The sequence below is a fragment of the Acomys minous genome (genome assembly GCF_964271855.1).
Source record: "Acomys minous genome assembly, chromosome: 4".
Lineage (NCBI taxonomy): Eukaryota > Metazoa > Chordata > Mammalia > Rodentia > Muridae > Acomys > Acomys minous.
In genome coordinates, this window is record NC_140486.1 from 12378663 (window position 1) to 12393241 (window position 14579).

General features: G+C 39.1%; 1 protein-coding gene across 4 annotated transcripts in view; it reads right to left on the bottom strand.

Annotated features, from left to right (window-relative positions):
* Positions 1–258: 258 nt before the first annotated feature.
* SMAD2 (SMAD family member 2) overlaps positions 259–14579 on the bottom strand; it is a 57145-nt gene continuing 42824 nt past the window's right edge. For all 4 annotated transcript variants that reach the window (XM_084780994.1, XM_084780995.1, XM_084780996.1 and 1 more), the window contains 6 exons: positions 12589–12663; positions 6783–6836; positions 5711–5923; positions 3789–3926; positions 3477–3621; positions 259–1534 (listed from right to left, as the gene is read on the bottom strand). In XM_084780994.1, coding sequence (XP_084637120.1) covers positions 1411–1534; positions 3477–3621; positions 3789–3926; positions 5711–5923; positions 6783–6836; positions 12589–12663 — 749 coding nt within the window. In that variant the 3' untranslated portion in view covers positions 259–1410. The remainder of the gene's footprint in view (positions 1535–3476; positions 3622–3788; positions 3927–5710; positions 5924–6782; positions 6837–12588; positions 12664–14579) is intronic.

The window sequence follows — 14579 nt, forward strand, 5'->3', positions numbered from 1 at the left end:
CAAAAAGTAGACCAGGAAGTATTTTCCATTTGTACGGCCTTGCAAACAAGAAGGGAGTCAACACTGGTCATGATTGTTGTGTGCTGCAGAATAGAGGACCAACAGAACAGCTGGGATCTCCTGACTGCAGAGCAGAAAGGCCAATGAACCACACACCCAGGATTAGCCAAAGAGCTCAGACCACAGGCAACTGCAGGCTAAGAATCTTGCTCATCGGCTTTGCTCCCAACCTTTAAACTTCTGAAATTAGGCAATATAACATTCTATTTGTAAACACTTTAAAAACAGATGGCCCTATCTGCTGACCACACCTCAGTATCACTCTAGACTTTTGCAGAAGCAAATACATTTACAAAAGGTCCGTTTTGTTATACAACGTGGTAGTTAAGTGAAATGAGGCAGAAGGTCAGCTGCCTTTACAGAAAGGTACTTTATTATTAGACTGGCTTTGGAAGGAGGAAACACATACTGAGATGATTCTAGAACAGCCCTGAAAATAATTATACTGCCACTTGTGCAAGTGTGAGATAAAAGTTAATCAACAGACCAACAGGTTATACAAGTCTGAAGACGAAGACTGGTTATAAAACAACTTACTCTCCACAAACCTTTACTGGACTTAGGCCTAACCACCCCAACAGCCACCAGTGCAACTATTTACTACAATGGCATCATTCTATACTGTTTTTTATCAAGAAAAATGGGATGGAAAGCTCGGAAGTTTCCAGTAAGGTTTCCTTCTAATGCAGTTCAGCAGGAGATAAACACAGGAAGAATGGCTGCTAAGATCCACTGGGCACAGGAAGTCAAGGATTTTCAAGTTCATCCACTTTTCTTCCCCCAAGAGTTTGTTTATTTTTGGTAAAAGGCAGAAAAATTAGTTTCTACAAGGAAAATCTGCTTCTAAATGATAATTTGAAAATCTTAATATATATTATATATTAAAAAAGACACAAAAATAACGGAGAAGTGGGAATAACAGATTAGGTACTGTAACTTTATAAAGGCTTGCCTAGACCAAGAAGCAGCACACACACCTCATTTATGCAAACTAAAAATGTATACAGACAGCATAGTACTGCAACACTGGGCCTTGATACGTTACCTGTGCACATAACTACTACTGTTATTAATAACCTTTGGGACACTGTCGTATGCCCAGCAAGACATCATTAAGTCTTTAAGTCTTCTCTTCCCCTTTTGGGGAGGGCACTTCTAGACACTAATTTTCCCACCTAATATTCAAATATAGGAAACAGATTCCACAAGGTGCTTTAACTGATGAGACCTCAAGTGCTGTTTTCGCTCTGGAATTTTTGGATAGCAAACAGTCCACGGGATCATACACAAATACTACGACGAAAGAGTTGTTACACCAAGTCTCTCAATGGGCTCAACTGGTGACGGGCTCTATGACATGCTGGAGCATCGCACGGAAGGGGATCCCATCTGAGTTAATACTTTGTCCAGCCACTGTAGTGGGCCATTCAGATGAAGTTCAATCCAGCAAGGAGTACTTGTTACTGTCTGCCTCCTGTTTGAAAGAACACAAAAATAATTAGGAAATTAAAAGGCTAGTTATAATAAAATCTATTTTTAGAATTATTAATTTTATATATAGAATTATTAATTTGAAAATGGTTGATTTTTATTGCTAAAATGATCTGATGAGTTTTGTCCTTTTTCGAAAAAAAGTATTTATTTGTGGTACATGTATGCCTACGTATGTTTACAGGTGCACACAGAGGCCAGAGGGGTTGGGTGCCTTCCTCAATTGTTTTTTAACTTGTTCCCGTGAGTCAGAGTCACTCACTGACCCTGAAGCTCCCTACTTTGGCTGGGGTTGCAGACACACAAAAAGGTGACTGGCTCTGAGGAGTGCTAGGGATTCAGACTCAGTCCTTATGCTTGCCAATGTATGAGTCCTCCCAACTGAGCCACTTTGCTTTTGAAAGACTTACAAAAACACCCTTTTCTTCTAAAGTTAAATCAGTATACTGATACTGTTATTTAACTATCACCTAAAATGGGAGACCTATGAGAGAGAATTTAGATATCACTAATAATGAGGCCGGGAAGAGAGACAAAATCCAAGGAAACTGACACATATGGCTATCCTACTTTTACATGTATCAAATGAAGTCTAATTGGAATGAGGCTCCAACTTAAAGTCTGTTGACCCAAGCTAAATCCTTGCCACACAATGTTCAGAATTGGAGATGAACTTCTAAGGCACACAACAAGCAACATCTTATCAGCAACAACCCTCAGGCTTCTGGTTTAAAAGGAAAAATTAAAACCTTCTAGTGCATTAACAAAGGGGCCACTGGCTACACCCTAGATCACAGAACATTTCGTTACTCTACTCTCCAGCATTGGCTTTAGCATTATTTGCTACACAGAGTTAGTCAATATATTTACTTTTGCTTCAACAAGATGTCCTGCAATCATGATCAAAGGCCATTATCAGCTCTCCATCTCTAAACAATTCATGCCCCATAACATTTAGGACTGTATTTCCGAGGAGCTGGAGATGGCTCACCAGTTAAGATATCCCAGGACCCATATCTGACAGCCCATAAACACCTGTAACTCTAGCTCTCGAGGGTCTAACATCCTCTTCTGGATTTCACAGGCTCCAGCACTCACACAAGCAGACTCATATATACACAGGTATGTACATAATTAAAATCACACCTTGTGAGGGCTTTAACAAACTTTATCACTGCCCCCCCATAGATGCTTGGGTTTTCAGTATGCTCTAGCCAACTTGCCAGTGTAGGCATCTGAGTTTCTATGCACAAGAACTTCTGCCAAGCTTACATGTGTTGTAGGCTGGAGACACAACACACTGACGTCAACCAACTATGGCAATGCAAAGTGAGACCACAGGCAGGGGGATTACTTACTCAGCTATCTCAACTGATCTGTCCAGTCTTACTTTTATTCTACTTCTAACCAAATTGTTACTCTGCTGTCAGAATTACAGCTTCCACACTGCCCTTTCCTATCTCCTGAATCCTATATGCATCTTCTGAACCTAGCTCCCACGCCATTCCTTCAGGAAGCTTTCCTTGAGTACAAAGCGGACACCTCTGACCTTATAAAATAATCTAACCTTTCAAATATACCCTTTTAGAGCACTTAACATTCTACAGTATGTTAAAATGTGTTTACATACAATTTAATCTTATCTTCTATAATACCAGCGCAGTAATTTTCAAGTTTTCTACAGGCCTTCAACTTCCTTAACTGAGAGTCTCATGTAGCCCAACATGACCATGAGCCCCCAGGCCCTGAAGATCAAGTCCAGCATCTCATGCATGACATAAGCACTCGCTAACTGAGCTACACCTTTAGCCCCTTTTAAAATTATTTTACATACAGATCAGTTGAAACATGAACTACAGAAGATTTAAAGAAAGGAATGAAAACAAGCACAGCGCAGAGAGTAGAAGCCCAGCGGCGAGGCATACCGGTACTCTGCTCCCCAGCCCTTCACAAAGCTCATTCTTATGGTGCACATGCGCGTCAGCTGATAAACAGCTTCAAAACCCTGGTTAACAGACTGAGCCAGAAGAGCAGCAAATTCTTGGTTGTTGAAGATCTTCAGGTTACAGCCTAGAATTGAGAAATAGTAAAATATAAAAAAGTATCACTAGAAAACAATTTTAAAATGATCCGTTTTAGAATGAGCATGCAAATCAGTTCCTAATTCCTAAAGTCACTAGCAACTGGACAGTTAATGAAGCAAGCTGATAGGTTTAGTTACTTGGTTGAATCCATACCTGGTGGAATTTTACACACTGTTGCAGGGTGCCAGCCGTATCTCTGGTTACAGTTGGGGCTCTGCACAAAGATTGCACTATCACTTAGGCACTCGGCAAAAACTTCCCCACCTATGTAATACAAGCGCACTCCCCTTCCTAAAACAAAATACACACGGTTAGTTTCAGAACACTTGCACTCTTTGATGTTCACGAAAGTCATCTAGGAAGATTCCAATGACTTCTTCTCACAGCCACATTTTCCTAGCCTATAATTCTGAAACAAGCCACAGCATCTTTGCCAAGAATTTTTAAGAGTAATTTTTTAAATTATTGTTCATTAAAATATTTCAACAATAGAGAAAAGTACGTAACAGTAAGACAGCTTCATACAAACTACCTGCTGTTTTAAAATTCATTTAAAAACTGATCTAATTTACAGACATTAACTAATGTCTGGGCACATTTTCCTGAAGGTGCCCACTAAGTTAAGAAAAGACTAAAAGATGTCATCTCCACTGTGCCATGTTACATGCCTAATTTGTAGTATAATCACATACTTGTCTAAGAGACTTTTCAGATGTAGCCTTTGTTATGCAGCACAGGGAATAACTAGTCGAACAAGCAGCAAGCTGCACGTAGAGGACACCGCAGACGCTGCTGCCCTACTGTCTTCAGACTGTGAAACCTCAATCCTGCATTTAGCTGTGAGGGAAACATGGAGTCTAAGCCTGAGGATACACCTGTGGGCAGAGTGCCTGTGTGACACAGAGTCCTGGACTAACTAACATGGGTGGGTAGCAAAGTCAGCAATTAAGTACAAAAATACCTTTCAGACCATTCCCTGACCAAATTGTGATAAACTAAAAATTAAAAGCTTTAAAAAAGTAAAAATATTCTAAAATACGTAAATTAAAATTTTATTGGGTGACATGAAAAAGTGCAGAGGAAACCGCTAATTTTCTTAGCAAGATAATCTGAGAAGTTCACACACAGCCACCAACACATTCCCTAGATGTTATCACTTACAGTATCAGCAGCGATTTTTGGTAATCAACATAATTTTTCACGGGAGGAAGTGGTTAATCTCAAACAGGCAGAAGTAAGTTGAAGTCAAAGAAGTGGTGAGATGCTCACTATGTAGTTTTACACTTTTTGCCTCACTCGTTAAAAGCAGAATACTAAGGTTCCCGGACAATTTAGGTATATATAAATTATAATCATGGAAACTTAATACATTAGAAGTGAAAAGTGAGATAAAATGTGCTATTGTTTTTAAAGCTTATAACAAAACTATGAATGTAAACACAGTTTATGAGGAATAACCGTTTTCCAACTTAAATCAGGAGTAAGTGAGAATACTTCAGTTTGCCAAGTTTCTTTAATGTCTGGCACACAGAAAAGCTGGCTTCTCCCGTCAGGTCTACACCTCATCTCCCCTACATCCTAAGCGTGTGGCCTCCAGAATGCTCTGCTTTCTGCTGTGGAGAAGCAGCAGGCAGCATTCCAGTTATTATTGGGAAAGTAGTGCTGACTTCACACAAATGCCAAGATGTTTTATGGGACTGTCAGAAATCCCTGCATCATATTTTGAAGCCTCGAGATTGTTTTTAAATTATACATGAAATCATTAGAGGAAGGGGAAATGAAAACAGATTGTGACTTAACATGGCCCCCCTTTTTTAGTTTTTACTAAAAGAGACTGACCAAGACAGTTATTTTAAGATGTATTTACCAAAGGACTTCCAACTAGCAAGAGTGTCAAGTACAAATGACGCTGAAGACAAAAGTTTGCAGATCAATAATCACCAAGGTTCTACTGAAGAGATTCACTGATGAAGATGAAGCTGGGCTTCTCCATACAAGCTTTTGATCTAAACACCACATACTGTCTACATTGTAAGTAAACTGCACTTTTTTCATGCAAAGAAAATAAAACATACCTATATGCCTTCTTGTCATTTCTACAGTAGCATTTCGGTTAACGTTGGAGAGCAAACCTAAGCAGAACCTCTCCGAGTTTGATGGGTCTGTAAAGCCGTCTACAGTGAGCGAGGGCTGTGATGCATGGAAAGTCTCTCCAACCCTCTGGTTCAGTTCATAATATGCTATTGAACACCAAAATGCAGGTTCCGAGTACGTAACTGGCTGTAAATCTGAAGTAAAGGAAGCAACGTTGTATGAACAACTCAAGTAGAAACAGTGAACAGCATGAACAGTCCCCACGCTGGCAGACAGGCAGCGGCTTACGAAGGCACTGTGAGCATCTATACTGGTTTCCAGTTTTAAAAAATGTCCCCATCTCATAAAGTTAACTTACGTATGGATTGTTATCACTTTTAAACAACAGAGGAAACAGGTCAGCCTGCTGAACTTGGGTGTATTTCTAAAATGCATCATGAAAATAATTTTGGATATGACAAATATAAAGCTGAGTCAACAGAAAAGCCAAAAGCCACAGAAAGAGATACTTCAGTGGGAGAATCGAACCATTTCCCTGACTTCAGTCTATTCTCTTACATGTTAAGAAACAGAGTGAAGGGCAAGAGTGCAAGTGAAACCAATTATGGCGTCAACAAACGGCTTACTACCAGAAAATGAGGGCCACATGCAATTAACTTTTATAATTTTGACTGAGATGTTGTACATAAAAAGATCACAAGGGGAAAAAGCATGGAAGTTTTGTAGAATAAATTCCAAGCGTGTAGAAGCTGAAAACTATGAAACAGCAGGGTAGATGAGGGTTGAAAATAAGCAATATGACTGAGTGTGTTCATGTATTTAACGTGTATGCACATCGTATCTATAGACTGCCACGTAAGACACATTCTAAATAAACACCCATGAAAACCTTAAGATTATACAGCTTCATAAAGAACTTTTAGTCCCTTAGACTGTCTCATAAATGCCTAGCAGCCAAGAAAAGGCAGGTCGTACGTAGCAGCTATAGCACCAGCCATTTCTAAAGACATTGACATCACTATCTGAAAACAGTAGGAAGGAACAGCAACTCACCCAGGCTGTGATTAACAGGAGAGAGAGTCGTAGGAGACAGTTCAGCCGGAGAGCCTGAATCAGAGGAAGAAAACTGACATTGACATTTCTCCAGAACTTACGATCAAGTAACAATAAGACGGTTCTGACTTTTTCACTGATAATAAATTCTGACAATTACATCCTAAGAATTAAAACATACAATGACTTCATTTTAGTTTAACCCATGAGGTACAAAAGGTTAAGCACTGAGTACCTTCTGCTTTTCTCATGGCATAAACTGACTTTGTCTTCTTACCATCTAGGTCCCTCACTCAGAGGAGCCCACTAGTGACAGCTGTTTGTGTACCTTTCCAGAAATATTCTATGAAACACACTTCCGTTTTGTGTCACACCCTTTTCATGACAGTTATAGGTCTAAGCATCTGTATGGGCTACCTCATTAGAAACCTTTGTGCTCATGTTTCGATATTGTTCTATCTACCTGCATCAGCGCGGCCTCACACAGCATGGTGCACTGTGTACCCTAATGACAGATGACCGCTGACTGCAGAACCAAGACTGCAATGACTGATCTCACATCTAACTAGTCCCAGTTTCTCTGAAAGGAGCTCTTACAAGGAAGGCAAGTCTAAAAGTTGGTACCTCTCCAGTTTTGATAGATCCTAGCTAAATTATCATCAATAAGATAAGGTTATACCAACACATATTCCCATTATTGCCACCAAGATGTAACTTGGACGCCCAAGGTGTAAATGAAAACATGGTCTATGCAGTTTTGAGCTGGGATGGTTCTGCAGGCCTGTAATCCCACCTCCTACCAGGAGGCAGAAGCAGATCAGTCACAGCTACAGAGCAAGGCAGAGACCAGCTTGGGTTGGCTACAAGGAACCCTGTCTTTTTATTTTACTGTATTTTTTGAGGCAGGGTCTCAATCCTTAAACTCACCTGCCTCTGTCTCCTGAGTGCTAGGATTCAAGGTATGCACGACCACAGCAGACTAAAAGGCCCTGTCTTAAATGTACATTTTCATTTATATTTCTCCTAGATTATAATTGCTTATGTTTTATTTCAGGTCTGCTCATTTGCTGACTCTCCTCTTGTACTGATCATTTGTCATTCTATAGGAGGCTCGGAATACATTAAAAGATATTAAGTCTCTTCACAGTCAGGGCTGGGAAACATTTGGCCATTTGTTTGGTGTTTCAATTCTAATTTTGCTAATGCAGCATTTATTGGCGCTCATGTCACAGTTTAATCAAACAGCTTTGACAACAGATACACCTGTCTATACTGTGTTCAGGGTGTTCCCACTAAGCATGACACGTGGCTTTGAGCTCAACAATAAATCACTTATTCAGAATTTCTCCAATCTTAGTAAGACTAATAATTAGTAATCACAGGAGAGAGCTGTGAGGTTCTGTGACCAGACTTGTGACGATTGAGGTTTATGTCATTTTCTATGCTCTGTAACAATTTCAGTTGTATTTTCACAGCAAGTTCCTTAAGAGTTTAGTAGATTCTGTGAATTCCAGCTAACAAATTTTAGAGTCTTCTCTCTATTCTCTAAGGTTAACTTTATTTTTTAATAAAATTAACTTTACTAAATTTATTTTTTTAAAAAGATACCTAATTTTTCCTGTTTCATGTAAATATTCTCAATCACATCTAAAAAATATAAGGCACAAATACATAAAATGGGAGAGGGGGACCATAGAATCAAATTAAATTTGCCGTAAATGTTAATACTCTTACTACAATCAATTACAATATAATTACAATTAGAGAAGCACTCTCTAAGCAGCTGGGCAGTTTCTAAGGGGCAGGAACCACATGCAGCTCCCAGCTGCATCTGTATGCTGCAGCACAGAGACTAAAGAAGGGCAGAGTGGACCACTGGGCACCATTTTCCACCACAAACACCACATGTGGGACACAGGTAAAGTGGCAGTTATCACAGACATGGTTGGATGAGAGAGCAATCACTATTTTTTAAAAAACAACAACTGTATTATACATTCAGGTTTTCTCATTTTGAAAAGCCATTGCCAAATCACACCAGGTACAAATGAGAAAGTTCAAAATATGCTTGGAACAATGGACTGCAATCCGTGGTATTTCCTGCAGCAGATAGAAACAACTGGAGCTGGAGGAGCTGCTCAATTATTCCCATCTTCTGATGACTTACACATCTATGAAACACTCATTATAAGTAACCAGTAAGCTTGCTGCTCAATAATTCTACAGATAAGAAAAAAGAAAGGCTCACCAAGAAGAGACTTGATACCCTATGAGCATATACAGGGGGAGGAGGTCCCCCTCAGTCACAGTCATAGGGGAGGGGAATAGAGGGAAATGGGAGGGAAGGAGGAATGGGAGGATACAAGGGATGGGATAACAATTGAGATGTAATATGAATAAATTAATAAAATATATTAAAAAAGAAAAAAAAAGAAAGGCTCATTATAAACTTTAAATCAAGCAAATAATTAGCACAATCCTTAAAAAATATGGTTTTAAACAACTGATAATTAATCAATGAATTATCCATACTATAAATGCTGTTGAGAAGTCTGGCCTACCACAGGCCTTTCATCCATAAGACAGGAGGTGCCTGTCTCTACCTAGAGAAATACTCATGCATTTCTATGTTGCTGAGTATAGTGGTGATACTGCAGAGCCACAATTATAAAGCAACAAAATAGACAGATGTACAGACTGAAGAAAGCAAATAAGAGGACCCAGACCAAACCCACGTAGCTACAGCTATAACCTCCTACAAACATCCCTATGACACCTCATGCAATGAACTCCTCCACTCACACACACACACTCACATACCCTCATACTTATACACTCACACCCACCCTACATGTGCGCGCGCGCGTATACACACACACACACACACACACACACACAAACATGGTCCAACCCACCTCTCACAACCCCCAAGGCACAGCCCCCGGCACACATGAACATGCCCACCCCCTCCCCTACAATTAACACTATCTAGGGCCTCACAGAATACAGGAGTTATGCTGAGGGTACATAAGAGTGCTAATAGGCTTGCCCAGCATGCATGAGACACTAGAATTTTCTATCACCATAATCAATAAATTAATGAATAGAACTTTACAATCAGATAAAAAACATATGTAAGATATTCATAACTAGCATCCTTCTTTATAGGGAATTATGCATGTATTCATTCTGTAATCATAAATACAAAAATAGTGTTATTGTATTTAAAAAGAACTACTGTGCATGGCATGTGGGTCATGGTGCATGAGGGAGGTCAGAAGACAACGCTGTAGCTGCTTGTCTTCTTTTCCCTTCATGTGGGATCCTCGTTTGTAAGAAAAAAATTATTGGTTATTTTTTAGTTACTAATTTCATCTCAAATTTTTGTGTATACTTTAAAAGTACAACATGGCCTGGCATGCTAGCACATGCCTGTAGTCCCAGCAACCTGGGAGGTTGGTGCACGATGGTCCCTGTGAGTTTGGGACTAGTATGGTGGGTTTCAGACTATGCTGTGTGACAGGGGTCCAGTATCAAAGCTTTAAAAAAATACATTAAAAAGTAGAATATTAAGTACCTATATAATTTACAAACTATTAAATATAAGTTATTAATATTAGTAATACATTCTCAAAACCTTATTAGTTTTATATTAGCCAACCAATAGTTATATAACAAAGTACCACAAGTTGAATGGCTTCAAACTATTTATTCTCTCACAGGTGTCAGCAGGGCCATGCTCTCACAGGTTTCAGGTCATACTTTTACTGTAGGGACATACCTCATGTTGTTCAGCCATTCAAAATGTGGTAGACATCTGGGTTGTTTCCATTTGTGAAATGATATGTATAATGTTTACAACATAAACATTCTTGCACAAGTTTTACGTGGACCTGTTTAAATTCTCTTGGGTATGATCTAGGAGTGAAACGATGGGACTCCGTAGTAATCTTATATTTAATTTTTGAAGAACAACAAACTTTCCTAAAGTGGTTACAACAACTGACATTCTTATCAGCAATATATGAGTGCTCCAGTTTTTCCATAACCTCAATAATAGCCGCTATAATCATGCTTTAAATACAGACATCTAGAAGTATGACATACTTCTATTTGTGATGCTCAACAGCTTTTTATGTTAGCCACTTTCAATGGCATGGCACAGCGACCTACCACGCTGCAAGAACACTGTTCATTGACAAATACTGAGTGCCACGAAGACATACTTGAAAAGCCAAGTATCAAGTGCACTAACATACGTAACGTGCTATTTCCAGTGATTATTAGATTAGCACCTATATTTCTATCTTTCTATCTGGCACTCTTAGAGCCAGACATAAATATTAGCTATAGCAGAGGTGTCTTTCCTGGGCATCTAACATCTGGGAGGAGTCCAACAACAGAATTCATATACAGTCCTCCACTCCCCTCCAGTGTTAATCCATTAACAATGCTTAAAATAGGTTAGGAATGGTGGCTCATGCTCATGGCAAGAGGAGCTGAGTTAGAGGGAAGATGGTCGCACAGTGAGTTTCAGGCCAGCTTGGATTACTAACTGTGATGGTCTGAACTAGACTGGGCCCATAAGCTCAAATATTTGAATGCTTAGTCACCAGGGAGTGGCACTATTTAAAAGGATTAGGAGGTGAAGCTTTGTTGGAGGAAATGTATCACTGTAGGCTCTCTCTCTGCACATGGACCAGAATGTAACTACTGCTCTAGCACCTGTCTGCATGTCACTATGCTCCCACGATGATGATAATGGACTACACCTTGCTTACAAAAAAATTGTAAGCAAGCCCTCAATTAAATGGTTTCTTTCATAAGAATTGTCGTGGTCATGATTTCTCTTCACAGGAATAGAACAGTGACTAAGACACTAAGTAATCCTTAAGGTAAGACAGGTTGAATTAAATTACACTAGACAATGACATCAAAACTCTCATGGGTACCCTACTTGGCTCCCCTGGGCTATAGAGCTTATCATTTAAGATATAGCTGAAAGCTTTGAGGTAATAACAATCATTATTATATGCTGAAACTTTACAAACACTGGATATAATAGCTAATTATCAGAAATTAATCAAATTTAGATATGGGACAGTGTCTTTTGTGTTAACAGTTTACTATAATTCAGAATTCACCATTAAGTTAAAAAGCACAGAATAGCTGGTTCCCCTCTTCTGTTCTCAAATCCTTCTTAAAAACCTGTTACTAGGGTGACCGTGGTCTTTTATGAAATGTATTCATTCACCAGGTAATTAAAACTTTCAACAGCAGCATAAGATACTTGAAGAAGAAAAAAAAAAAAGGCATTGAATACTTTCAAGTTTTCACTTACTCCAGAGTAAGAGAAGTATCTACCAACTGCACTAAGTAGTATATGTTTATTTTTATTATAACACAGCCCATTTGATAACTCAGATACTGTCAAGATGGGAGATTTGCTTTTTGGAGGTACATTTCTCAACTCCTCTAAGCTCAGGGTACCAGAAAACATTACTCTTGAATCAATATTGTTCTTTTTCGTACTGTGATGGGTAACTGTTGTGTGGACATGTGCATGGGTGGTGGTCAAGAGACAAGTTATGGGAGTTGATTCTGTCCTTCTACTTTGTGGGATCTGAGGATCAAATTTAGGATGTCATGGCCACAAATACCTTTAGCCACTGAGCCATCTTACTAGGCCCCAGAGTCGAGTTTTATTCTCCAATCCTCTTGATGTGTGGCTAGTTGAATCTAGTGGTGTGATCCGGGATCACAGAAGGCCACCTCAATGAATCATTACTGAGAAATTCATATTTACCTGTGTCCATACTTTGGTTCAATTGTTGATCACTTGTTTCTCCATCTTCACTGATATATCCAGGTGGTGGCGTTTCTACAAAAGTTTAGAACAAAACAAGTGTAGCTGATTTGATTTCAGCTTTTTCTCCCAGCTACCAAATGTAAGCAATGAATCGCTTGGAAACCCAAAGAAGCATGTATCATAAAAGGCAAAATTGGATACTATGGGTATATGTCTGTGTGTCTGTGTACACAAGACATCATTATAAAAAGCTGAACTGGGTTCGCCAATTGATGCTCTAACCCCTCTCTTGCAGGTGAATCCATAAAGATGGCTTGTAACATAATCTGCTTTCTTAGAATATTTTCTCATACATTATTTACCATCTGGTTCGTATGGACATATTCTGGGACAACGGCCAAAAACCTAATTTCGAAGATGCCCCTCAGTAGAATTCAAAGACATTAGCAGTTTCTCTCTTTCTCTTTTTAAACTAGTGGATACCAGGCATGGATGGACACACAGCTCTGATTTCAGACTACACAAACATACAAGTCAAGCTATAATAACACAACTCATGACTGACATAGCCTGAATTCTGCCTGAAAAAGCTTCCTCCTCCCCTGCTGGGCTTTCTAACTGCTTAACAATTGTAAATGTTTGAAGCAGAAAACAGATATAAAGTACTTGCTGAAAATTAGGATTCTAACATCATTTTCAACACACTTTCTGAATGTTTATGTTCAAGAGACACCTTTGAAATTTACTCAGCTATACAGGTGTCTCTTGAACATAAACAGGAGGAGGAATGCATTGTGGGTTCAGTTGTCCCCTTTCACCTCTGCATGAGTGCAGAGGCTTGAACCTTGTGTGGCGGGCAACACTGTACCCACTGAGCCTCTCACAAGCTGTTCTTGTCGTTTGTTTTATGTGACCTAGTAATATTCCACATTCAAACAATTTTATTGTTTTCTAGGAAAAACATGGATACAATGTCATCATTTGTGATTTTTAAGGGAAAAAAGTACAAAAGATTTCCAAGAGTGTACCATTTTCAATTTTTAACAGTATCTCAAAATAATACAGACACACAACATAAAGGAGACTCTGATACTAATGAAGTGGGAGAAGGATGGCTCTGATCCCAGCATTTGGAAAGCAGAGGCAGGAGAGTCTCTGTAAGTTTAAGGCCAGCCTGGTCTGGTGTACATGGTAAAAACCTGTCTTTCCCCTCCCCTGCTCTGGGTCTCCAAGACAGGGTTTCTCTGTGTAGCCTTGGCTGTCCTGGACTTGTTTTGCAGACCTGGCTGGCTTTGAACTCACAGTGATCTGCCTGCCTCTGCCTCCTTGAGTGTAGGACTTAAAGACGTGCGCCTGCCACCACACCCAGCTCTAAAGAACTGTCTTAAAAAACTAACAAACTCCCCCCCTTAAATTCTCATTTACAAATTAGCACATCAAAATGTTTAGTAATAATTTTAAAAGTTATCTTCATATAACCAAACAATAAAGAATAAAAGTGAGAGTATTTCATATCATTATATATTATTTTAAAGTTGGGGAGGCCCAATGGCACTCGGAGGAAGGATAGCAGACTACCAAGAAAAGTCTTGATACCCTAGCACCATATTCAGGGGGAGGAGGTCCCCCACAGCCACAGTCATAAGGAAGGGGGATTGGGGTAAAAGTGGGAGGGAGGGAGGAATGGGAGGATGCATGGGATGGGATAGAAAATGAGATGTAATATGAATTATTTTTAATTTTCAATAAAAATGTGTTATTATTAAAAAAAATAAATAAAAGAATAGTAACAATAAAAAAACTAAGAAAATTTAAAAAGCTGAATTTCTGCAAGTCTGAATTAGTATTTCGCAGTTCTACGTTGGAGAAAGCTCAACTATAAGACACTTTATCTGATTCTACTTCTTAAGCAGCCTCCATTATTACTTATAATAAATTGATAATAAACTACTAACATGTTCAAAAACTGTTCAAAGATCTTTTGAGGT